The 25,227-nt window shown below is 46.7% G+C and overlaps 1 protein-coding gene across 2 annotated transcripts; it reads left to right on the plus strand.

Moving 5' to 3' along the window:
• Positions 1-1,682: 1,682 nt before the first annotated feature.
• On the plus strand, positions 1,683-24,922 carry naf1 (nuclear assembly factor 1 homolog (S. cerevisiae)). 2 transcript variants are annotated; one of them, XM_066718036.1, is made up of 9 exons: positions 1,683-1,731; positions 2,642-3,212; positions 3,772-3,934; positions 12,936-13,029; positions 16,401-16,483; positions 16,813-16,973; positions 20,271-20,322; positions 21,351-21,456; positions 23,451-24,922. In XM_066718036.1, the coding sequence occupies exons 2-9, from the start codon at positions 2,665-2,667 to the stop codon at positions 23,951-23,953; spliced, it is 1,710 nt and encodes a 569-aa protein (XP_066574133.1). In that variant the 5' UTR covers positions 1,683-1,731; positions 2,642-2,664; the 3' UTR covers positions 23,954-24,922. The 2 variants fall into 2 exon arrangements, with proteins under 2 accessions (XP_066574133.1, XP_066574134.1); XM_066718037.1 differs by lacking the exon at positions 1,683-1,731 and adding an exon at positions 1,759-1,892.
• The last annotated feature ends 305 nt before the right edge of the window (positions 24,923-25,227 follow it).

Raw genomic sequence — 25,227 nt, forward strand, 5'->3', positions numbered from 1 at the left:
TCTGCCACCTGCTTTCCATTAACACAGACTAAACAAACTTCTTCTATCTTCAGCTCAGACAGACAACCATAATTCGTTCTCTGTTGTTTCACTGAGATTGGATACACCTCCCACTGATCAACACAAAATACGGCCCATGAATGGAACCACCGAACACTTGACACGCAGCGCGGATTGTGCTTTAGGATTTGTTGACTGTTTTTGGTTTCTATCTTAGACGTTTTGATCTCATCTGTTATTACAGCCTGTTCCATAAAATGAACCAGTAAAATACAGTATAGTGCAGTGGTATTAAAAAAAAAGACAATGAATACTGATTAATCTGCTCAGGTCATATAATATCAACACATTGATATTGATATTAGTTTATTAAATACAATACGTTTTCTGATAATCAGCTCCTATACTATGAATTGATGTGGTATATCATACATTAATATATTGAAGGGATAGTTTTATTTCTTCTGCAATTGTTGAACATGATCTCTAAAATAAACATCGCATTTAAAAGCTGCATCTGCCCACGTCTACGTTTAGTTATTACCATGGCTACCTTTCTAGCTATTGTCCTCACACAATGGCACTGTTCGCGGAGCTGGCCTCGTCCCTTTGCCATCTGAGCCCCGGGAGACGTGTGGAATTAACATTCTTGGGAACGAGGTATGTGTTTGGAAAGTGTTGAATTCCTGCTTTTAATTAGTAAGTGGTTGTAAAACTCTGGATTTCTAGCTGCATTTCCTCATCACCAGCTGGATAACTGGATGAGCACAACTCTCCCGGTGATGCTCTGACCCCTGTGCTAGTGTGTGGATGGATGTGTGCATATTGTAGGACATTTGGTGGGTCAGTGATCGGTTATCCTTGGATAGGGCTGTCTGCTAAATACCGATGCCAATGATAACAGCAGTAATGCGATCCTCGGGGGTGTTCTTGTGTTGCTGGCTGGTGCTGTGGCAGGACGCAGAGAGTCTCTGAGCTGTGAGTCAAACCAAATGGGCTCATTACAGCGAATTAACTCAGTGGAGCCTCATCTGTACAATTAAACCTCTTATTAGTCCATGCAGCTCCCCCTGTTACACTGCATTTCATTACTCTCACACACCTGCTCAAACACAAGCATGCACTCACCCCTGACAGTGAGAGTTGTGTGGGAATGTAATAAAAGCATTTATACTTCATTTGAGTGAGTTGTGGTACTCATACAGGACACGTCGCTGGAGTCATAGAGTCACGTATACAGCTTTATTTAATGTCCTGGGGTATCCACACAGATCTCTACTACATGTCATCTACACGCAGCTTGACTGAATAATGGGGCATGTGCACAGGACTGGCACTGCAGGCAATATGTCTGACTAAACTCAGAAAGTATGAATACATGGCGGAATGCAGGCTTTTAAATAAATAACCTAAAGTTCAGCGTCCAACAGCATCAACACGAGTTACAATGGTGCAGTTAAATTAATAACTGTACCGCAAGGATATAATCAAGTCACCCTTATTTTGCTTTTCAGTACTTGAGTAACCTACCATTACAAGCAAACAGTCAGCTACACTAGAAGTAGTGCTACTAATCAGGACACAAACACCCGTCAAAACACACGCCGCTGCCACGCTGCAGGCTACGAGCGGCGTCGCTTGATGACGTATTTGTTTTTTCTGCTGACGTACAAAGCGGCAGCCGGAAGAGAGCGAATGGAAGCAAACAACGTGCTGTGCAGCGGCGCTGTGGTGGGTACCGTGTCTGTCCATGCGTGTTTACAAAACGAGTGAAACTGCTGCTGTAGCCTTTTAAAAATATGCAGCTGGTCTTATAGATGATTTATGTAAACCTCGCCATCGTTATTATTATTATTCAGTGTTATGATACGACTGTTTAGCTGCTGAAACCTGTAAGCAAAAAAATCGTATCTGCGCTTCAGCTTGAGTGCAGTTCTGTGGGGTAACATGTGCTGTTACACATCGTGTATATTTAGATGAGCGTTACTGCGGGGGATTCATTTACGGATGGATTGAAATCTGACGGATGGGAAATGTGTACATTGTCTGTACACGCGTGTTGGATGTCTCTCCTGCGTCATTAAGCGCTCTGTAATATCCGTCAGATGATTCCTCACTATCTGAATGCTGCCTATCTTATTATTTTCTAATTGTTATTTTTATGCAGAGGGTTTCCTTTCGTGCTAGAAGTCACACGCCACTAAGCACTCGTTTGCGGACATGGTTACACTGTTGTTGTTTTTCATGGCTTCATACGATTGCTAAGATTTGTTACATTGATACAGTATTACAACCATGCATGGGAGCTGATGCATTCAGTCTCTGTCCATTTGTTGTATTAATAATAATAATAATTGTATTTCTTGGCAGACGCCCTTATCCAGGGCGACTTACAACATAAATGCAAAAATACAGAGAAGTACAAGGCATCAATCATTACAAATTCAACTTAGCTAAAACAAAGCAATTCAAAATAATACATTTTACAAATTCCAATTTACAATGTACACAAGTACAGTAAGAGACTTCCTACATCCTGGACGGTGAAAGCTAAGTGCTGTCAAGATGTCGGGTTACAGACGAGGGCTACGGGAAAGGGAGCAAGGAGGAAAACAATTTTGTTTATTGTTTCTGTCCGCAGATATTCATGCTGAACAGTGCAGCATGGAGCCCATACAGCCTCACGCCCCCCTGGACCCTTCATCCTCCGCCAGCATTGTGGGGAACCCGGCGGCACTTGAGCGAGACCAGAGCTCGACCGCAGCCCCCCCTGTGCTATATCCACAGACCCCGGTGCCTCTGAGACTAGAGGAGACCTCACAGGATGGCGCCACCTCCAGGACTGATGCAGCCACCATGGACACGCTCGCACCCGAGGACAAGGTCAGCGCAGATGTCCCAACAGGAGTGAACGGCAACCCCGGCGCCGTGCCAGGCACCCGGGGCAGGACTGGCGGCCGAGGAACTGGAACGCTCGGGACGGCGGTACAGGCCACCGACCCCGGCGTCCCCGTGGAAGACATGGAGGTCAGTGTGGCGAGCAAACTGGAGACGCTCAACTTCACCAGCTTTGCCCACAGGGACGAGGGGGTGCCCGCTTCAAGTGGGCTGACCTGCCCTCAGGTGCAGCTGACCCTGAGGAGTGAAGGCCAGGCCGGCTGCCCCAGCGAAGACACGGAGGACAGCAGCTCCTCGGATTCCTCCTCGGACAGGTACGGGTTCCCAAATCCAGGATTTCCTCTGTTAGAAAGGCAAGGGCAAAAAATGTGTTCCTCTCGAGGGAAAGACATTCGTTGTGTGAGTTCCTGTTCTGGTTCGGGCCTCCGCCGGCATGTGACTCGCAGGGCGCAGTCTGGGGTGGGGAGGCCGAGGAGAATAAAGGAGAGCTCAGCACTTGAGCTCAGTGGTGCGTGTTGTAAATGGGCCAGCGGCCATCCCTCCATCATTGTGGCAGGACGTGCAGCTGGTATTGATTGACCCAGTAGACTTGTTCCTCTTACTGTCCTGACCTCAGCAACCCGGCTGTCAGCGCCAAATGAACCTGACTGTTGATGCCCTTTTCTGTAAACGGGCACGATTTTGCTTTCCATGTTTCTGACGTATTTGCTAAACTTTCGGTTGTCTTATCATTGTGATGCTTATTTAATTTCACTGTATGACACAATTACATCACAAAATGGGTTCTTCTGTCTGTCTGGGCCGAGATTGCGCTGGCCTCTCCGGACACGTGGGCCGAGCTCTGTGTTGTAACTGTTTTTTTGCATCCTGCAGTGACTCGGACTCCTCCTCTTCCTCCTCCTCCTCGTCTTCCTCCGCTCCGCTCGTGCCTGAACTGCAGATTGAACTGGAGGATGACGAGGACATCGATGTCATCGCACCAGTCAGCGGAAAGAAAGCCCAGCCCATCAAGACGAAGGATGAAATCCTGCTGGAGGTAAATCGCTGCGGGGCGCCGGTGAGGCTCGGCTGCTGGCTGGGTAATAACGGCCATTCCTGCCTGTCCTGGTTCTCCAAATACTGTCCCAGTGTGCCTGTGTGCAGTGTGTGTCCGTGTCGCCTTGCTCAAGCATGTTGCATCGTTAGTTTTAAGGCTCCAGTTAATCCTGCTATTACTGATAGCATTTCAGTTCTTCTTCCAAGTCGTCTTGCATGGTTTAGCCATCACTAAACATTACTGATAATAACGAGTGCTGAATACAGCTAGGGGTTACTTCATTTTCTCCGGTGGAGAAGTGGAAAAGTATAGATGCAGTTCTGTAAAGTGTGTTTAAAAAAAAAAAACTAAAAAAACGTAAACATAACAATCTGTGTATTTGTGTGTGTGTGTGTAGGGGTTGAGGGTAATGGAGATTATGCTACCTCCCTCTTGTAATGGCAAGGATAGCACTGTTCAAGGCCATGTCGGTTGGGGGATTCGCTGTCCAGTATGATACGTGAACAGAAGCAGGGAAAAAAAGTGCATGCATGCTAGATTTGAACACAAACGCCTCTCCTGTCTTTAGTGTCCAGGGGAGGCTTTTACTCCAGCCAGATGAGTCTCTCACTAGAGTCTGTGGCAAAGGAGTGGTCTATCTGTGGAAGATCATGTTGTCAACAGGACTGGTTGATGTATTGCATCTGTTTTCTGGAATTGTGTTGCAAAAGCAGTGATTATAATAATAATAACGCTGACTGAAGTCAGCATGATAATGACCGGTATTACAATGTGCGTCACGCAACTCCTGGCTGCATCTTTGTTTCTGCAACAAAGCCGTTTGCTGAAACCCAAGATGTCTTGCGAGGAAAGACTTTTCAAGATGGCTCGTCTTCCTGGGCGGTATGTATGCCAGGAACGTAAAGGTGACTTTTGTGCTGCTTTCAGGCATGGAGGCCTACTTAATTGTGCATCTGCTGCCGATAAGAGTGCTGATCAGAGAGGAGGACGACGAATGGCCGCAAGTTAAACAAACCCCCCTCGACTCATTAATGATGGAGTAGAGAAGCTACCCTCGTGTCGTGAAGACTGATCTAACTAATTTAGCAAACGGGTGTGTTTCTTGTCCCTTGGGAACACCGCTGATGCAGTTTAGACTTGGTTGACAGAGACTCTGTGAAGCAGCGAGGAAGCCTACAGATGCCTGACTCACTAGTTGCAGACTCGTGTGTATTAATGCGTGGCTGCCGCTGCACTGCTGCGTCCTGTTTGTTCTCCCCAATAAGTCTAGTGTGCTGGCAGCAACGGCAAGCGAGAGAGGGGCTTTGTTTCTTAGTCAAATAAATCTTGCATGCATATACGTAACAGCAGTAAAACCTGCAGGACAATAGTTGAACTTGAAGCTGTTCCAGGGTGGGGCTGGAGGGGGAAATATCAGATTAAAAACATAGGAAAGTGTCCCATCGAGAGGAGGCCATTCGCCCCATTGTGCTCGTTTGGTGTCCATTAATAACTAAGTGATCAAGGATCCTATCCAGTCTGTTTTTGAATGTTCCCAAATTGTCTCTTCAGCCACATCGCTGGGGAGTTTGTTCAGATTGTGACGCCTCACTGTGTGAAGAAGCGTCTCCTGTTTTCTGTCTTGAATGCCTTGAAGCCCAATTTCCATTTGAGACCGAACGTTCCTGTCCCAGACTGTGGACGACTGACTTTACTGAATGTCGAGGCAGCTTTTCCATCAGTAAAGTTTGGAGCACGTTGAAACCCTCTCATGCAGTACGTGAATGGGAAAAGCCTTCCTGGTCATTAAAAAGACTCGCATCGTTGGGACCGAGGCAGAGCGGTGGGATTTGTGGAGCTTTTCATTCAGTACGGATCTCTTCAAAATTGAAACCACATGCAGGCGAGGCATCATTTAGCTGGACTGTTTGCTCCAGTTTCCACCAAATTGATGCACAGTGAAGCTCTTGATATTATTATTATTTTGTGGGGTAAAATTGAGGAGAACTCAGAGAAAGCGATTGCCCACCTTCCTGCTCTCCCTCCCCGTCGACAGCCTGCAGGTCCTCTGTATTGATGGATGAGGCTGCTGTGTTTGCCGAACTGAGAGTGGACAATGACAGATTCATGTCTTGAGCGTACATTAGCACGCCCGCACACACAAAGGCCTGAAATCCCCGCAGCCTTCCCCGGGGCCGTGTAAACACCTCTGACACGGCTGTCCTCTGCAACACGCAGGCGGCATTGTCAGCTACCAGCCTGAGAGAGTAATTAGTTTTCCATTGCATGTGCCATCACTGTGCTGTATACCATTGGAGGTTTTTATTATTATTATTATTATTATTATTATTATTATTATTATTGTTGTTGTTTTTCTCTCTGAATGCACATCCACGCACCTTTTTTGATATTATCTTTTTTTGTTTGTTTTGTTTAGCATGTTCACAATAGAGATGGTCGAAACAGTAGAGACAATAGGGAGTTTATATATCGCCACCATCGGCCCGTATCGATCCCCTGCCGGGTGAAGGCTCCCCAAGTTTTTTCCACTCACTTCCCATTTCATCTTCCCATCTTCTATATGGTCTCCTAGGTCTTTTCATTCCTTGGGATCCATTCAGTTGCTTCCTTTGTGCATCTTTGATCTGCTCTTCTTGCAGTGTGTCCGATCTGCTGCCATTGTAACATTGTCACTCTTTCAGTGATGTCACACATTCTTGTTTTTTCTCTAATACATTAATTTATTTTTGATCTCTTGTTATTCCAAGCAGACATCTCTCTTGTGCATTCAGTGACCTGGTTTTACAGACCTGAGTGAGCGCTGGTCGTGTGCATTAATCCCACACTTCTCTCTTGACTCAAGATTTCCTTTCAACAGCGTTCTGTTTCTTCTAAACGCACTCCATCCCATTTGCATTCTTTCAGTTTCTTCCGTAATATATCCGTCTGATTTGTTGTCCAAGGTAGACATAACTTTTGACTTCTTCCAGTATCCGTTGATCTTCTCCTCAGTTTGTTTCGGTTGAGCATAGCTGTAAAGCATGACTATGGTTCTTGAATCTGAAGCTGCTGGTCTTCGGGTGTTTTTGCAAATATGACGCTGTTGGTGGCACATCGTCCTGGCAATCCCAATATCCACTTCTGAAGGGTGCTAAACGTACTGATTCTGTGCATTTGCCACTTGTCTCCAGGGGCAGAGAGCAGGTAGGTGCGAACGCGATCTGTTTCAGTGTGCATCTTGCCCCGCTGGCCTTGGCGGGATTGAGCCTCGCCGCACACGCGATCGTCTGATTCACAGTGCGTCGTTCTAGATCAATGGTTCACTTGTCTGTCACACGTGTATCTCTGTTTGTCTTTGTTTGTTTAATATCGGTCTATTAAGTAGCGCTTTTTTAAGTCGTGAGGGGGGGCAGGGCAGTTACAGGATAAAGACGAGGTTATTACTGTAGTACGGTAATTTTGTACAGTATTTATACGTATGTAGTATTTAACACAATTTTTATTTCCCCTCGATGCAACATTGCTTACTTTGTGCCAACCAAGCAAAATACTATGAAGACAAAAAAATATCTAAATGCTTCTACAGTCCTGTACTGGTGTCATAAACTTCACTGTTCGCGGCACAGCTCATGTTTTGTACAGTATAATGAGTGTCTAAATCTATTGTGCTTTCACAAAGCAATGACTAAATACTGTACATTCAATAGCACAGAGCATTGTTAAGTACAGTTCAAACAGAAATGAGAATAAAATAATGTACTGTACTTAATATAGGCCTACATTCAGGTTAAGCTTTACTTAAATAATCTACAGTAATCTGCTGCTTTTAATTAGTTTAATTTATTCAGGGCCTGCACATAACAAACCTCTCACTGTACTTTTCTTTTTATTCTTCTCTTGCCCTTTGTGTTTTGTTTAGTGTGCTTTATAGAAGTCACTTAAACTTTGTCAAGCCTCTCGGATTAAATTAATCTCTTACAATGGGCTAAATGCTGCTTGTCTTCAGTAACGCAGCCGCAACTCTTTTCACAAAATGTAAATGGCATAGGCAAAGCTTGAACCGGCAATATGTTGAAGTAAAACAAAAAATAAAAGCGGTTCAGCTGTTTTGGAGATGTAACTGTGTGTTGCGTGTGAATGTGGCTTTAAAATGCTCCATCCAAGATTGATTTAAACAAACAAACAAACAACCCTCAATGATAAAGATGAGTTTAAATGTAACGGATGAGAAACCCAGCCCGTGTTGCAGAATTGATCTACAAATAAAGTGAAGCGATTGTCGGTTTAAGAGACAGTTTTTCTTTCGCAGTGACGGGAGCATCAGGCTGAATCATTGGAAGTCATTCACAAATTGTAATGTCATCGATGCGCTCTCTGTATTTCACCCTGGCCGGTGTGTTATTCAGAGTGTGTCGATTCTCCATCTTCTTTGCCTGAGACATCCAGATAAGCATCTGCTGCCTCTGCGTTTGATTTTTGTTTGTAGCGTTTAATTTTAGCTGCAGGGTCTCGGGACCGAGTTTTCAGCTCCCTGTCGATAAACTATTGGCTTCACAGACAACACTTTTCACCTTCAGCACTGCCTCTGCGCTAGAGGTTATGCAGTCGAGCGCAGATGAATCTGAGTGCGGGGGGGCGCTGTGTGTCCATCCCACGTCTCGGCGCAGAAGCTGGGTGCTGAGTTCTCGAGTGCTTTTGGGGTTCGGGGACGGGTCTCACCTGAATCGAGAGATGATTACGTACGCTATCCAATGCAGACATGTTGGGCTCTTACTGGATGGGATCCCACGTACGTACATGCAGTTTTATAAATGTATGTATTTTAAACAGTTCCAGTAATTTAATTTTGGAAAACTCCATTTTGAATTCCGCAACTCATCCTCCGCATCCGATCGCCGGCTCCCTCGACCTCTGACCTTCTGCTTGTGTGCCGCGAACACCGCATGCCCTGGTCGTGGGCCAATCTGAGGACAGATGGGTCAGGGGATGACTCTGCTTTTATTTCACCATCGTGCACTGGTTGATGTATACTTTAAGGGGGAACTGGGCAATTTGAGACCAGTGCTTTTAAACTGGCCAGCATGTGTGTGGCGTGCAGGCATGGAGAGAGACGAGCCTCCAGCCACAAGGTTCAGATGGGTCTGTGAAGGTCCAGCAGGGTTGATGCATTAACTGGAATGATGAAGCAAGGAATGCATGAACAAATATGACAAAAAAACGTTCTAAATGGATTTAATCAATTGGCACAATATACTAGAAACAAACGAGAAACATTGTGGATGGTCAGTAAACACTAACGTTTTAATTGGGCGTGAGACCCAGAGACCCAGGAAATGAGTTAAAGTGAGTCAGTTATCTCAGTGATGCCCAGACCTTCGTGCTTCAGGCAAATGACGGATCAGCATCGTCCGACAGAGCCCCAGCAGGGTGAGTCCACTGCCTCATTTACTGCAGGGCTGTGTGTTCATATTCAAACTGTACCGTGGGAATTTATTTTTATAAGAGCAGTGCGTGTGGGGAAAAGTACAGTTGGGTCCATAAATATTTGGACAGTGACAGAATTGTCATCATTTTGGCTTTGTACGCCACCAGAAGGTAGTTACATCCAAATTGGGTGAATGGTGGAGGAATTACACCCATTTTTATATGTGGTCCCCCCAATTTAAGGGTTCAAAAGTAATTGGAACGCCCCAAGAACAAGCAGGATCTAAAGACGGCTGCAGTGCAGGCCTGGCAGAGCATCACCAGGGAAGAAACCCAGCATCTGCTGATGTCTATGGGTTCAGACTTCAGGCAGTCATTGACTGCAAAGGATTTGCAACCAAGTATTGAAACTCACAATTCAATTCATGATTATGTTAGTTTGTCCAAATACTTTTGAGCCCCTAAAATTGGGGGACCAGTGTGCAATCCCTACACCGTTCACCCAATTTGGATGTAACTACCCTCAAATTAAAGATGACAGTCTACACTTAAAACACATTGTTTTGTTTCCTTTCAGATCCATTGTGATGGCATAGAGCCAACATGATGACAATTGTGTCACTGTCCAAATATTTATGGACCTAACTAGATCTAAAACTCACACTGCAGTGCTTCTCCTCGAACACTACACAACCCTCGCTACACAACCCTTAGATCAGTTACCTAATTGGTTCTGAGCTTCAGAGCTTGGCTAGAAGAACAAAGACTCCTGCGAACTCTTCCTGAGCCGTGTGACAGTTGGAGATGTGTAATCGCCTCGTTATAGAATAAAAATCTGCGTGGTTTTTTTTTTCTTTTCTTTTTTTTCTTTATATATGATTCAGTTGTTACTTTTCAGTTTGAGCTCGATGCTAATCAGACAAGAGCGGGTGACACAGGGTGGCACAGAAGATGGCAGACCGGTTTAATTGCTGCTCCGCCGTGGTCAGCCACCAGTGCAGTTAAACGGCGAGACAGATCCATGGGTGTTTTTCCCCGACGGGCAAAACAAACATTCGAGCAGACGAGAAAAAGAAAAAAAAAGAACAAAAAGGCCCTGCTGAATGTCCTTGGGAGTTTGCAATCAAAAAATTCAAACTTGACCCATTTTTCTTTTATCTTCTTCGTCTAGAAATCACGATTCTGTCTGTGTACAATTTCTGAAAAAGCAGCGCAGAACCGCGGAAGCACTTGGGTGCCTGATGCTAACAGACCCTGCTGGAAACTGCCACGGGGATCTGTAGTCTTGTCACCCTTAATTACATCCAGATGAGCGTTAAATTAAGTCTCGCTGGATCCTCTCTGAGCCACTTTATTAAGCAAACGTATTAAGGACCCAGATACAGCGCCACTCCAAAACATGAGAGCTTCCTGCCCGGTGCAAATAATTGCATTAATGTCTTACATTTCATAACTGCGGATTACTGCAGCGAAGAACTCGGCCCATTAAAGGCTCGGCGCTGCAACTCCTGTCCGTACGATGGGCTGGCTTATTATTTGGATTGATTTGATTTAAACCTTCTCTTTCTGTAGTTTAAATTCCAAACCCCAGGCATCGACACTTTTGGGAAAACCCTACTTCCCAGCGTTGAAGGAGCTTGTCTTGCTGCCCAGCGCTGACCGCTTCAATAAAATAATAATGTGACCTGAAACAACCTATCATCATGTTTTGTGATCATATATATTTTTAAATGGACTCGTCTTTATTCTCCTCTCAGCAGCAACAGTGATTCATTAAATCGGTGTTTGAGAAGAAAAAAAAAAGATGGTCTAACCTTGTGTTCCATTCGATGCGATTGTCTTTTTCCCCCACATCGTCTGAAGTACTTTTACTCTATTGCATTTCTAATTGAATTGCCTAATTCTCGAGATCCACAGTTGTTGGGAGCTGAAATGGGTTTGTGGTGGGGTGGGTCCGTCACAGATTCTGAACTTCTGCAGACGGGATGGGTTTGCAGGCCTGTAAGCGCTAACATTCAGAACCCAAGGACCGTTTGCTGCCGGATCAATGACCCGACGACCGATTCAAGCGTCAATAAAAAAATCCAATTTACATATTTGCCTTCCAGTCTGGCAGCAGAGACTGTTCGGCTGATCGGATACGTCCGGGGTCTCGACTGGTAAAGCAGACTGAATGAACACTTTCAGGTTTTATTCGCGTTTTGTTTTTTCTACGATTTTCTAATTCTGCCGAGAGCCGCGGATCTAAATGAGCTGTTTAACGGCAGGCCTCCAGGCAAAACTAACCAGTATTTCACTAAATAGGCCTGTATATTTATTTAGATTTGTTTATTTTAATTGGTTTAACTGGCTGCTGATCAGTTTAGATTTTAATAATGTCCAATAACACTTCCCACATCAGTGTACATAAAAAAAAAAAACTATAAATATACATAATAAATCCTAAATAAAAACATTAGCCTGACTTTGAGCCTGGCCAATCAGGGTAGTCTGTCTGGTCAGGTGCTCCTAGCTGCAGATCTGTGAGGTCTTCTAGGTCTTTTCCATCTCTTGGGATCCGTTCGATAGCCTCCTTTGTCCATCTTTGATCTGTTCCTCTCTCGGTGTGTCTGGCATTTTCACTCTTCCACACTTTGGTTTGTCCTGTAGTAGGGCTGGGTGATATGACTTAAAAATAATATCTCTATTTTTAGAAGTTTGGGCGATACACAATATATATCTCCATATTTCTTGTTTTTATCGAATCAAGCTACAAAATACGACCAAAGACATTCTAACTACAAGTATTTAATTAATCATTAAATATGCAAAACTAACAAATACTACATGCAGGCTGTCATGGTAAATATATGCAGAATGCAACACATTACAGGGCAAGTGTTGTGTGATTACTATTACGTGTATTATGTTGTTATGGGATAGATATATAACACATGACATATCTATCGCATAACAACAATAACACGAGTAATAGTAATCACACAACACATGCGCTGTAAAATGGTACAGATTCAGGTATATTTACCACATCCGGGTTTATAGTGGCGCATTAACATCTAGACAGGGACATTTCTCCTCTGACTGTCGCGTCTCGATTCTGCTGACCGGTACAGCACATGTTAATACAAAATAGTTATAATAATAATAATAAAACTGTTGAACTACTTCACCATCTTAATAAAAAGAAAATGATATTTTCTGCATGTTTGCATTGCTTTCCAATTTATTGATCAAGTTTAGTCCGCCGACGAGAGCGGGGCGCAATGTGTGCGCTTGCGCATTACAGTATCTTTTGGTTATGTTGGTTATTCTGTGTCAGTTCACTCTCCTCCAAGAACCGGGAAGAACGCAAAGCGTCCTAAAAATATTGCCGTAAAGACTGGGATTTGCGACACCACGATATAAATGATAGAGCATAATATGAAACGATAGACGTTTTTCTATCGTCATACGATATATATCGTCATATCGCACAGCCCTGTCCTGTAGTATAGCTTTCTGTGTCGTGTCGAGAGAATCCCAGTCTGTAATAGAAGAACATAGACCGAGGAGCTGCTACTGTGAATGTAGGAAGTGACTTTTCCCTTTTGCCGTGCAGGAGCTGCCCACGGTGGAAGACGTGGCCGTGATCCTGCCTGAAAACGTGGAGATGAAGCCGGTGGGAGTCGTCTCCAGCATCATTGAGCAACTAGGTAGGCATTGAGGGCTTATTTGGCATTAGTCCGTTTGCCTGTGTAGTCGTTTGAATCCCATCTTGAGGATTCCCATGATTTCCACGATAACGGAGCTGTGGGGGATTTTAGTTTTTACTGTTCTGTGCGTGTGTTTGGCTGCGGTTGGTCACCTGTGCCCGTTCTGAGGACACATGCTGAACAAACATGCAATTCGAATGCAGTGAATTCATCTGCACCACAACTAGAAAATAATATTCTAGAAATGTGCATGAATTACAAATAAAACTGTAGTAGCTTGGTTGGGTAAGTGTCCACCCCCCTTGTAATAGTAGTCCTGAATTATCTCTGGTGTGACCCATCTCCTTCAACATCACACACCAAGTTCAGTGGCCTCCACTCGTGTTAGATTGTAGTGATTGACATGATTCCAGGATAAACCCAGCAGTTCCCGTAGGTTCCTCTGCTGGGTAGAGCGTTTCAAAGCAAAGGCTCAACCGTGAGCAGCAAGGAGCTTTCAAAACAACTCCAGGACAAAGTGTTTGAGAGGCACAGATCAGGGGATGAGTATAAGAACATATTACAGGCCTTGAATATCCTTGGAGTCAGTCAAGATGATTAAGAAGTGTAAGGTGAGTGGCAGCACCAAGACCCTACCTAGATCAGTCAGTCCCTCCAAACTGGATGACCGAGCAAGAAGGAGACTGATCAGAGAGGCGCCCAAGAGGCCAGTGGCAACTGTGCAAGAGCTGCAGGCTTTTATGGCCAAGACTGGTCAACGTGTGTGTGTGTGACAACAATATCCCAGACACTGCACATCCTGGCCTGTGTGCCATTACTCAAGAAAGGGATGTTTCTCACCAGCAGGGACTGGAGCACTTCTCGGGATAGTAGGGAAATAAATTGAGCAAAATACAGAAAAGTCCTCAAGGAAAACCTGATGCAAAAATGCTGGAACTAGGACAGACATTTCACTTAAAAACTACACTGGAAGATAAAAAGAGAAGAATGGCCGGTCTCTCACACCCTTCCCTCGCCTCGCCCTCTCTCTGGTCTGGTTCAGCTCTGCCTTTGTCCTCCTCAGCCGCTCTCTTAGGGCTCTCCTCTCACTCCAGTGATGGGCCAGTGATGGAGCTAAAGAACCGGGCGACAACCCATCCAGCGCAGGTGTGATCCCTTTAGGGATCTGGCTCCAAAACACTCGCCTGTACATAAAGCAATTTGTGAAACAAAACAAGCAAAATCAATCATAAAGGATAATAAATAAGTGATAAGCACATGGATATGAAATTTAGCACAAAAGATCATCAATCAACCAATTAATGATAAAGTAGCCTCATCTTATGTTGTAAATTGCCCTGGATAAGGGCGTCTGCCAAGAAGAAATAATAATAATAATCCCGTCTCAGACTCAACTGCCCCGATCAAGCCGCTGTTCTCTGCGCCGGGTTCCAGATTTCTGCTTCGGTTATTAGTGAAAAACAAAGTGCCAAAAACAATAAGAACAAGAGCAGTGGACTAAACGGATCAGTTTAATTGTGTGCCTTTTGTTTTTTTGCATTAAATGGTCCAATTTACTTTTTTATAATTAACTGCAATTGAGATAAGGGAAGGAAATTAAAAACATTCTCTGGCACCTTCGCCGTCCCCCTGATAAGGCCGCTCACCTGCGGGGGATGGATTATGTAGCGCTGTTGAGTCGTACTGATTAGACGCTCCGTGCCTCTCGGCCTCACCGCTGCGGAAAGCTCGGTCTAATTGCGACGCCGACTCGGTGGATTCGTGCCGTGTCTCCTATACGTACCATACATCTCATTGCTGTTTGGTTACGATTTATAATATCTTGTTTAAGCCGTTTCACAGTTTTTAGTCCTCCAGAACTCCTGAAAACAGTTTTTCTGCTTTAAAGCCCTGCCTTTGGATTTAATAAAGGGGTGTCGGACTCCAGTCCTGGGGGGCCGCGAGTGTCAGCTGAGTTTCGTTCCAGCACGGCTCTTGGCTCCTTAATTGGTCTAATTAAATGATTAACTGGATTAATTTAACTCTTCTCTCCAGGCTCTGCAATGTTCTGTGGGTTCAGAGTAAATAATGACATTAATTGAGTAATTGGGATCTCCTGTTGAAAATCCAGCAGACACTGCGGACTGCAGTCTGACACCCCTGACGTAATATATAGTTTCCTGTTAAGTTCACTCCGGGTGTGAGGAGTCGGCCATCGCTTGGGATCGTGTCCAGAAGCGACTATATCAATGTTGGAATATGCCTCCTGCCCTTAAATCTCCTTTTAATGGGACTGAAGTGGGTTTGTGCGACACAGCGACCCGTATTTGTTCCAGGGGTCTCGTTTTAAATGCCTCAGTGACTGATGACCGGCTGCACAAGACCAGGAGCGTTTTGTTTCTCTTTGCTAACCTGGTATTAATGTCCCAATCTGTCATCGTTCGTCAAATCTGATTGTCCTAATGAACGGGCTTCGCTTTAAAAATAGTTACTTGGATTTTATTGTAGAGGAGGATGTAGGACCTGGGGGTAAAGAGACACAAAACACAGGCGATTGAGTAATGACTGTCGAGAGAATCCAGTCCTAGCTTAACAATAACCAGGAAGGTTATGCAAATAAATGGGTTTGTTCTTCAATTTAATATTGTTTCTATGACTACTGTAGGAGTGCCTCTCGGAAGGAATGATAACGAAAGGATGCAAGAGAAGGACTAACACGCTCAGTGAGAAGTCGAAGTCTAAATCCTCGGTATCTAAAACACTCACGGTGTGAACACATTTATTGTGCGTCTGTCCTGAGGTTTCCAGCCCGTGAGGCGAGCAGGAAGGACAGTGGAGCCGCAGCCGGCTGTCCTCACCATCTGAGCTTGTGTGAAGAGCCTGGGGGGCCTTTTACCTCTGCTGGAGCAGGACGGCCAGGGAGACCCGGCAAAGAAAGTCCAAACCCGGCCATTCCCTGATGGCTCGTGCAGCCGGCCTGACAGTCGCTAAGAATACAGGAAGGCCCAGAATTGTAGTTCTCCGTTCATTTGTTTGTTCGTTTATCAACCAGTGCCAGCATGATGAGAGAGGCGGCGCTGGGTCGCAGGGCTCCCAGTGACTCAAACCGGGCCCTGTCTTCAGCTCTGTTCAGATACTGCAGGCTCTCGCTGTCCGGTGGGAGAGGGATGCTACCAACTAGTGTTGGCTGGTTCTAGCCTTTGAACTAGCCATCTCAGTGTTTCCATTCTTCCAGCGGTGGATCTTCTACACACACACACACACACACACAAGCACAGGAAATGTCACTGACCTTTTTTGAAGTTTGCAAGAGTGGAACCTATGGTTTTGTGGAAACCTGAGATGCAGGCGATCTTCCTGCCTGTGTGCCCACGCTCGTGTCTGTATTGCAGTGATCATCGAGTCGCTGAAGGACACGCCGCCGCTCCGCGACGAGAGCGTCCTGTTCAACGAGAAGAGGCTGGCGGTGGGGAAGGTAAGTGCCTCTCCGCACTGCCTGCTCTGGGCACCCACACGTTCTTTGTTCTGATGGATCTCGCCTCACCTGAGCCTTGCGTAGACCTTTACACACACACTCGCGCACTCGGAAACATTCGCCTGAGGTCCTGGGGTTTGTTAGTTATCCTGTTTAAGAGGCTGACGTTCAACACGTCCTCTCCGATGAAGCCAGGGCTTGTTAATTAGATGAATTAAAGCTTAAGTAAACTCTTTGCTGTGCCACATTCAACCCCAGGTTTAGCAGTGCTGGAGGGATTGAAGGAACGCACCTTGTCATTTTTCTCCCTCCCCATCCTCTCCCTTCAGGTGTTCGAAATCTTCGGCCCAGTCTTTCACCCCTACTACGTGATGCGCTTCAACTCGGCCGAGCATATCGCGCAGAAAGACGTCAAGATGCGGGAGACCATGTACTTTGCCCCAGAGGTCAAGGACTTCACGGAGTACATCTTCACGGAGCAGCTGAAGACGTGAGTCGCATCAGTCCTTCAAACTAACACGTGGCCTCTGAGCGGGGTCATAAAAAATGCTGTTCTCTTACCAGGCTGTGTTTTCTTATCTATAATTATTTCAGGCTGCCAGTTAGATTAAAAAAAAAACAAAAAAAAACTCATTACCTTCAACAATATGAATGATTTGCCTTTAAAAAGACCAGTAAACATGAGTTAAGACTCGAAAAGCAAATCCTTATGATATCTGTGATAAACAAGTTCAGAGCTACATCTGGTTGATGTTCTTTTGATCTTATTTAATGGGTTTTTAGTGCTTTGACAAAACATTTGAATAAAGGCCTTTGTGAATGTAAATGTGAACACAAGGAGAGAGGGATGTTGCCCTGTAATCTCGAGAGGAATTATAGCCGTGCATGTTTTACTGCTCTCGTAAGAAGACGGCTTCTCTCAGAAACCCTTCGCGCCTCGTACTCTGCGGTGAAAGAGTGGAGATGTAATGATCGTGCGTCTTATTGTGAGAGAGAAATTACAGGGTTTTATTTATTTATTTGCTCGCGGCTTAATTGAGGTAAGAATCACCGTCAGGAGATGTGCCAAAACCGGTTGCTAAGGAAACAGGTTGTGGCAGCCGAGAGAGGGGACGGAGCGGAGCGAGCGGGCAGAACTGCGAGCGGGGAGCGAGTGGGCCAAACACGGCATGTTCCACAGTCTGGCGCCGATCCATTCCTCGGCGGCACTCGGGTTTGTGCCGTTTCAGAGCCCTGTGTCCCTGCAGATCTGGAAATGCTCCTCTGATCTGATGTGGTCGATACCTGTCAATTTCTACATCTCCGATATTTCCCTTTCCTTTCCTGAGATACAGACATGGACAACAAAGTTAACATTCTGCTGTTTTGGGGACATGATCGAAGACAATTTCAAGGTCTTATTGAGCAGAAGAAATACCACCCCACTGCTGAATTTGCAGTGTGTGGTGAAATCCCTGCAGATCAGCAGGGACACACGCACCCGGGGACACAACTGGAAATTGGGCTTCAAGGCATTCAAGACAGAAAACAGGAGACACTTCTTCACACAGAGAGGCGTCACAATCTGAACAAACTCCCCAGCGATGTGGCTGAAGAGACAATTTGGGATCATTCGTTAAGCGGTCCGTTCATTGGGACAGAGAGAGGCCGACCGTGTTCGTTCACCCCCGTCACGACGCCCTTAACGATCCTGTCGCTTACCTGCCGGTGTTTGCAGACTGTTCCTGTACTCGCGCAGTTTTCTTTTGTTCTTCCCCATTTTCTGTCTTGGTCAACAGTAGCCGTGGAATGCCATGAAAGTGCCACGACGCCCCGGCACTTTCTCGCCAGTCTTGCCAGCTCTTAACGGCGAGCGCACACGGACACATGCCGGGGTGGCACGGTAGCTGGAGAATGCCAGCGCTGGCAGACGCGCTCCCCTGGTTTTAACGTTCACGGATGTTTCCGCTGAGCCGCAGCTCGGAGCACTCGAGGGCCTCTCAGCCTGTTCGGTTTGTGTTTCCTGTGGGGCGATACGGCACAGAAAGCTCTGGAGCGCCAGGAATTCAGCGCTCTGTTCAAACACGGCTGTAACTGCTGACTGTTAATTGGGTACTTTTGATTTCTGTGGTTGGCTGAGGGTTTTATCCTCTGTGGAGAGTAAGGAAAGCAAGGAATGTGATCAGGACATACCGCTTTGAACTGTGTGGTGTCATTTTTAAATTGATTGATTTAATGCTATTTATTTATGACCTGATTACATAATTGTTTTTCCGTGCAGGCTCTGTGTTCGCTGACCGCACTGTCCACCAGGGCCCGACTGGTGGCCTCTGTTCATTAACCCTTCCTCTGCTCCTCGGCGCTCTCGCATCCCTGATCCCTGTTCGAATCCGACAGTGGTGTGCTGGCATGGGAATCGGGGTTCGCTTTAGCAGAGGAAAAATTTAAAAAGGATTGTTTAGGCGAATGCTCTCCGAGCGAAGCGAAGAGAGAGACTTATGGATATTTCCTCTCTGTGATATTCATCACAGACGTGCCTCTCATTCAGACGTGCCTTTAAAGCTCCTTGGCGAGTTCAGTTTTTCCTTCGGCTCTTCATCTAAAGGGTGTAAGATGCTGAGCCGTGAACGGAGGAGCCGGTCGAAGGCGGGGAACGTTTCCTCAGCGCCTCGGAGAGCGAGATCACAGACCTGCAGGACCGAGGGAATCGAAGCACATCTCAAACCCTCCGACGCCAGAATAAATCACTCGCTTGGCTTGCATCTACACTGCCAAATTATATATACGTGTGTGTGTGTGTGGGAGTGGAAATGATGTGCGTAGGATACTATTTTAGTTTCTTCAGTCCCGCATTCTTAATCTTTCTCATCAATGCAAACATGATCATTATATTTGCTGTTGATGCACAGCTAGTCTCTGTGTCACTGTCTGCGTAAAGCCAGGTGAAGAACAGCGAGTCGCCGACGTGTGTTCACAGTTCACAATCTGCAGCCGTGGTCTGAGCAAGAAAACGTACAGATCGCAACTCGCAGCCAACACGAATGCTGTGGCGAATACTTCTTGCCTCCGTGCATGTCATGGTCCATAGAGCGCTTCACACACACACAAATGCAGGACCTACAAACCACGGGGACATGAGGGACAGATCGTTAAGGAGTCAAATTGGAGGAACCAAAAACAGTTCCTGTGGGTTCTGTCTGCAACTGTGTCTTGCGGAGTCATTTCTGTTTCCTGTGACTTTGTCTCTCTCTCGAGTCTGAGCGACGGCCAGACCTGGTGTGTAACTCTATCTGTGAGGTTAACGCTGTAACCTTGTCCTGCTGAGAGAGTTATAATGATGGTGATAATGAATGATGATCCTCGTTTGTTTCTCTGTCTGTTACCTCTCGTCCAGAGATAATGTAGTTTGTCTCGATGCACAGTGTGATTTAGTTATTATAAATGTTAGAGCACATTATGTTCGTATTAGGACACACTGTTCAGAGCTGTACTCACAGAGTCAAAAGAGCGAGAGGAGTGTCGAACCTCCACAGAAACCCTGCCACCCGTTCTGCACAACTCGTTCTTCAGCCTCGACGCACCGTTTCGCTGGAGGAGGACGTGTTTCTCATTGAGAGACTGTTCCCCATGTGTGCTGGCAATTCTAGTAAATGAATCGGGCGGCATATACGGGTGGTTTTCATTGTGTGGATACAGGCTGATCTCCCTGCAGCTACACTGTTGTTCTCCAGGATGAAAACCATCATGCTTTGTGCTTCTCTTTCTTTCTCTCCACATTCTGAATATCTGTCTTTCGGTCTCTTTTCAGGGACAAGGGCTCAGACGCGTCGTGGAAGAATGACCAGGAGCCGCCCCCCGAGGTGAGTGTCCCCCCGCGGCCCCAGGGTTGTGTTGCGGCCTCCCGGTGCCGCCTGCTGCGTTGCTCACGAACCCCGCGTGCAGAGCCCTCGTGTTCATACGCGCTCTCGCCATGATGTGTGCCGTCGTGGATGTGCACTCTCCGGCGAATCCACTCGTGATACACCTGTAAGGAAAGTACACAAAAAACACACTGCTTCGGCTGCAACGAGTGGATTTGTGTGGATGTGTGTTCTTGTGATGGCTTTGATCTGCTTCCTACTAGTCGTGTCTTCAGAGAGCGTCGTACCGTTCATTAGTGGTAATTGAAATTCGTTATGAAGCAGAGTTTGATTTATTTAACAGGATGGCGTTGACGGAGTTCTTTCACAACCGGACATTTTCTTTGTGATTTTGCATTTAGTGGATCATTCTCCTCCTTTATCGCAGTCCACTCTGGAATCTCGCACTAGATGCGATGACCTAGTCCAGTGATCCGGTGAGCTTTTTAAGGTGAAGCTACTTATCCTAATCCTCCCACCCCTATTACAAACTTTAACACAAAACCCACTTTCAAGGCCAGAACTTGTCTCGTCTTCATGGAGTTTATACATCCTTAAAGGGCTAGAAGAGGACAACACTCAAAAGAAGACAGTTCAAGGTTTTGAAAAGACCTCAAGTCTGTGAGAGACCTGTCCCAAACTGACCCCCACTCGGCCTGCGTCTCCGAATTAGTCCCTTTCAGCTCGGCGTCGCTGGTTCGTGTCAGAGGAGGCGAATGTGAAACGCGTTGTGTGCGTCCATAATGAAGGTCTGCAGGCCATGTTCATCATATAATCACAGGGAGAAGGTCAGCATTGAATTGACTTGATGCATCCTGGGGGGGTCCCATGCCCGACACACGCAGGGAGATGCGATACGTGGGGCATATTTGGAAGACGCCGGTAGGGTGGTTCTGATATTCTGAAGTGTGCTACTCGGACGTTGGCATATATGTACACGTGTGTGTGGATTTATGTATGTATGTATGCTCTTTCTCTTTTCTCCCCAGGCTTTGGATTTCAGTGATGACGAAAAGGAGAAAGAAGCCAAGCAGAAAAAGAAGAAGCCGCAGAACATGCTGAAGAAAATGCAAAGATCTGAGCAGAAGGAATCAAGTGAGTTGTTTCTGTCATAGTGAATCCCTTCCCACAGGAAACGGCACCGTATCTTGTCTATCGTGCTGTTGAAGAAAGAGAACATGTTTGTTAGCTCTTATGCTTTGATATTTCATGTTCTAGAGTGTTTATACTTATAGACCCAGCCCGGTGGCGCCCCACACAGGATATGACATCACTGTCATAACATGAGAACATCAGACAGTGTCCAATTGAGAGGAGGCCATTCGCCCCATCGTGCTCGTTTGGTGTCCATTAATAACTGAGTGATCAAGGATCCTATCCAGTCTGTTTTTGAATGTTCCCAAATTGTCTCTTCAGCCACATCGCTGGGGAGTTTGTTCAGATTGTGACGCCTCTCTGTGTGAAGAAGTGTCTCCTGTTTTCTGTCTTGAGTGCCTTGAAGCCCAATTTCCATTTGTGTCCCCGGGTGCGTGTGTCCCTGCTGATCTGGAAAAGCTCCTCTGGTTTGATGTGGTCGATGCCTTTCATGATTTTGAAGACTTGGATCAAGTCCCCACGTAGTCTCCTCTGTTCCAGGGTGAAAAGGTTCAGGTCCTCAGTCTCTCAGTAGGACTTTCCCTTCAGACCTGGAATAAGTCTGGTTGCTCCTCTGAACTGCCTCTAGAGCAGCGATATCTTTCTTGAAGTGTGGAGCCCAGAACTGACCACAGTATCCAGATGAGCTCTAACTAGTGCATTGTACAGTCTGAACATTACTTCTTACTTCTCATTACCTGGATCAAGATTCTTTATTATTTCAGTTTTTTCAGTGAACTGATGAGCCCCTGTCAAAATCCACCGCTTCCCTCCTCGAGTGCTGTCTCTGTGCACTCATAAATCATTAAATCACTTAAGTCCAGCTGTCAGGTGTTAAATTCTTTATGTTCAGCTAGATTCCCACTGTGATACTCGTGTTTTTCTCCTTGTGATGTGGCTTGGCGTTCATTTCACTCACGTCTGCAATGATCGCGGGATGTTTTTGTGAAGGAAAGACGTTAACCCTTCTGGATTGTCTGCGGCCGTCGGGCGAAAAATCAGTGAAATTAAAAGTAAGGCTATCATAGTTTTTTCTGGTGGCCGGTGGACATTTAACTTCCTATTAAAAGAAAAAGGTGATGGAGAAACCGAAGGAGGGCAAAGAGGGAGTAATGTTGATGGAAGCTAAAACACCCGTCTTTTCTGAGAAGATTAAACAAAGACACGGGGAAGAGCCGCGTACATCTTCTGGGATGCTGGTCTATGGATTAACAAGCAAATAAAGTACATTTATTTTAGACCATGGACTGTTAGGTCTATAACAACTTCCCTTTTGCCTCACTGTGGCTCAAGGGAATTTGTTTCCTTCACCGTGGGCAGGTTCACCGCGAGGCTGGACGGGATGATCTCGGGTCGCTCTGGCAGGAGACTCTGAGTGGAGAGCCGTGCGTGCGATCCAGCACAGCGCCGTGGAGAGAGCCGTGCGTTTGACCGGCTCGCCCTGCTGTCTTTGACGTTCAGCGTTTGCGTTGGCTTATGAGGTCTAGACGTTCGACCTGGAGGGGTCTCGGAGGCCTGTTGTGACCGTTCTGTTAGCGCCTAGTTGAATCCAGTCATTTCTCTGAGCGGGCTTGTCGTCTGAGGCAGTTTCGGATAGTTTGGAGACGCTCGCTGCTAGTCTAATCTCAATGCAGATTTCCCACCTGCTGGCTCTCGTACAGTGTGGTTCTCATGACTTCTTTGTATTCGGCAGTTGGTTCCCCAAGTTTCCTCCAAAGGAAGCGGGTGTGTTTTCTCCTGTGCCTACTGTGCGTTCCGGTCAGCTGTGGCTCTGAAGCGGCCCTTCGTTCCTGTGCGGTCACATCAAGATGGCTGCGTTCGCGGATGAGTACGGGTTGACACGATGGCCGACGCAGGGGAGGCAGGAAGTCGTCCGCCCGGTGCTCGGCCTGTCGCGCTGCTGTGAGGTGAAGTGTTGGTGTCTGACGCTGTTTTTCTTTCGTGTTCTCTTTCAGATAACAACTTCGGGGAAGCCGCGCACTACAGGCGTCCCCCCCCGTCCCCTCAGCAGGGCGGCAGGGCGCAGCAAGGCTGGGGCTACAGCCCCGAGGAGGGCGGCTTCACCAACCGGAGCTTCTCCTACTCCGGCGCGCCCTTCCACCCCCCGCAGAGCTCCAACCGGCAGCCCCGCCCTGCCGCCCCGCGAGCACCCCAGCCGCCCTTCGCCCAGCACCCAGGGGAGCGGGGCTACGGCGTCCCCTCGCACTGCCCCTTCCCGCCGCCCTTCCCCCCGCCCGGGCCCGGCGCCATGCACCCCTATCCCCCGCCCTACCCTCTCCTGCCTCCCATGGGCATGGCCTGGCCCCAGCATGACATGAGCCAGCCGCCCCCCGCACTGCACGCCATGCTGTTCCAGCACCCGCCCCCACCCCCGCCGCCGCCGCCGCCCCCACCGCCGCCCTCCAGCGGTCCCCCGTCGCACGGCCGCTTCCCCTCACAGAAAGCAGCCCGGTATTGAGCGGGGGCCCGGTCTCTGGTGAGCGCAGCACACAGGACTGCAGCCGAGGGCCTCGCGAGATCATCTTTGAGGGCCGCCCCCGTCTGTGGGATGAGGGGTGCTGTCTTTGTTTTGTTTTGTAAGAATAGAAGAGTTGAGAGTGTGAAGGCTCTTCCCAGCGACAGAGTTAGTTTTCTTGTTTCTTTGGTCCAGTTTGTGTCTATATAGATATCTGTAGATCTAAAGATCGCCCAGACCCCCGATATCTTTTGTAAATTCCATTTTATACCTTAAAATAAATCAAAACAATCGCCACAGCTTGAGGCATTATCTTGGGGGGGGGGGACTAAAACAACTAATTTTTTTAATCAGTTTTTATTTTATTTTGTACGCACGCACACTCCTGCAGTCCTGTCTCCAGGTTAATGAAACCGATCCTGTTTCGGCAGGAATCTCCAGTGAGAACGCACCGCTGTCGCTCTGCAGCGCAAGCGCACCACGTTCGTACCTCGGCCCATAGCTCCGTGGCATCTTCGGATCGAGTGGGGAAACCCTGAGACAGTGGGACGCTCTCGGGCTGTAAACAGGGCTCTCCTCTCTGTTCCTTAGCAATGCGAGATGGCACCCGTTCCCTCGCCCTCACAAGCGGCGCCCGCTGGGTGTTACCCGGCCTGCGGTCCAAGTGAAAAATAAAACCCTTATCCTTTTTTAACAAGACCTATGGATTAAGCACAATGCAGCTCAAATTGGGAAATTGGTCCCAGGTTTAATGCTTTGTTTCCTTTTGTTGATGTTCTTTCAGGCGGGCAAATATAAAGTACATTTAAGCTCCATATGTAAATATTGTATAAAATCTCGATTTTGCATATTCGTTCATTTCAGTTTAATGTTGCTTCTATGCTGCGTTGAAGGGGAACCCAAAATAACCCCCCTGACCTGTAAATCAATCCACTGGCTCCTTCGGGAGAAATAAAGACATTTGCAAAGATCGACCTGTTCCTCGTGTGTGTGTGTGTGTTTCTGTGAAAGTGAGGCTTTGGATGCTATCCAGATATTGCAAGAATGATTTAATTGTGATATCGGTATTAAAGACTGTGATGCATCCAGGCAGCAGAAGATAATTTAGACTGGGATGTGGATACGGATGATAAATGAAGGTTTTTATGATTGATTATCATCATTATAATTTTAATTATCCTCAATGTAAGTGATTGAATTAAAGAAGCATGGTAATGTGTATGTTTTGGTTTGTTTTGTGGCATTGTTAGTGAAGCCGCTGTGCTTTACCTACGTGT

The sequence above is a fragment of the Amia ocellicauda genome, chromosome 12, assembly GCF_036373705.1.
Source record: "Amia ocellicauda isolate fAmiCal2 chromosome 12, fAmiCal2.hap1, whole genome shotgun sequence".
Lineage (NCBI taxonomy): Eukaryota > Metazoa > Chordata > Actinopteri > Amiiformes > Amiidae > Amia > Amia ocellicauda.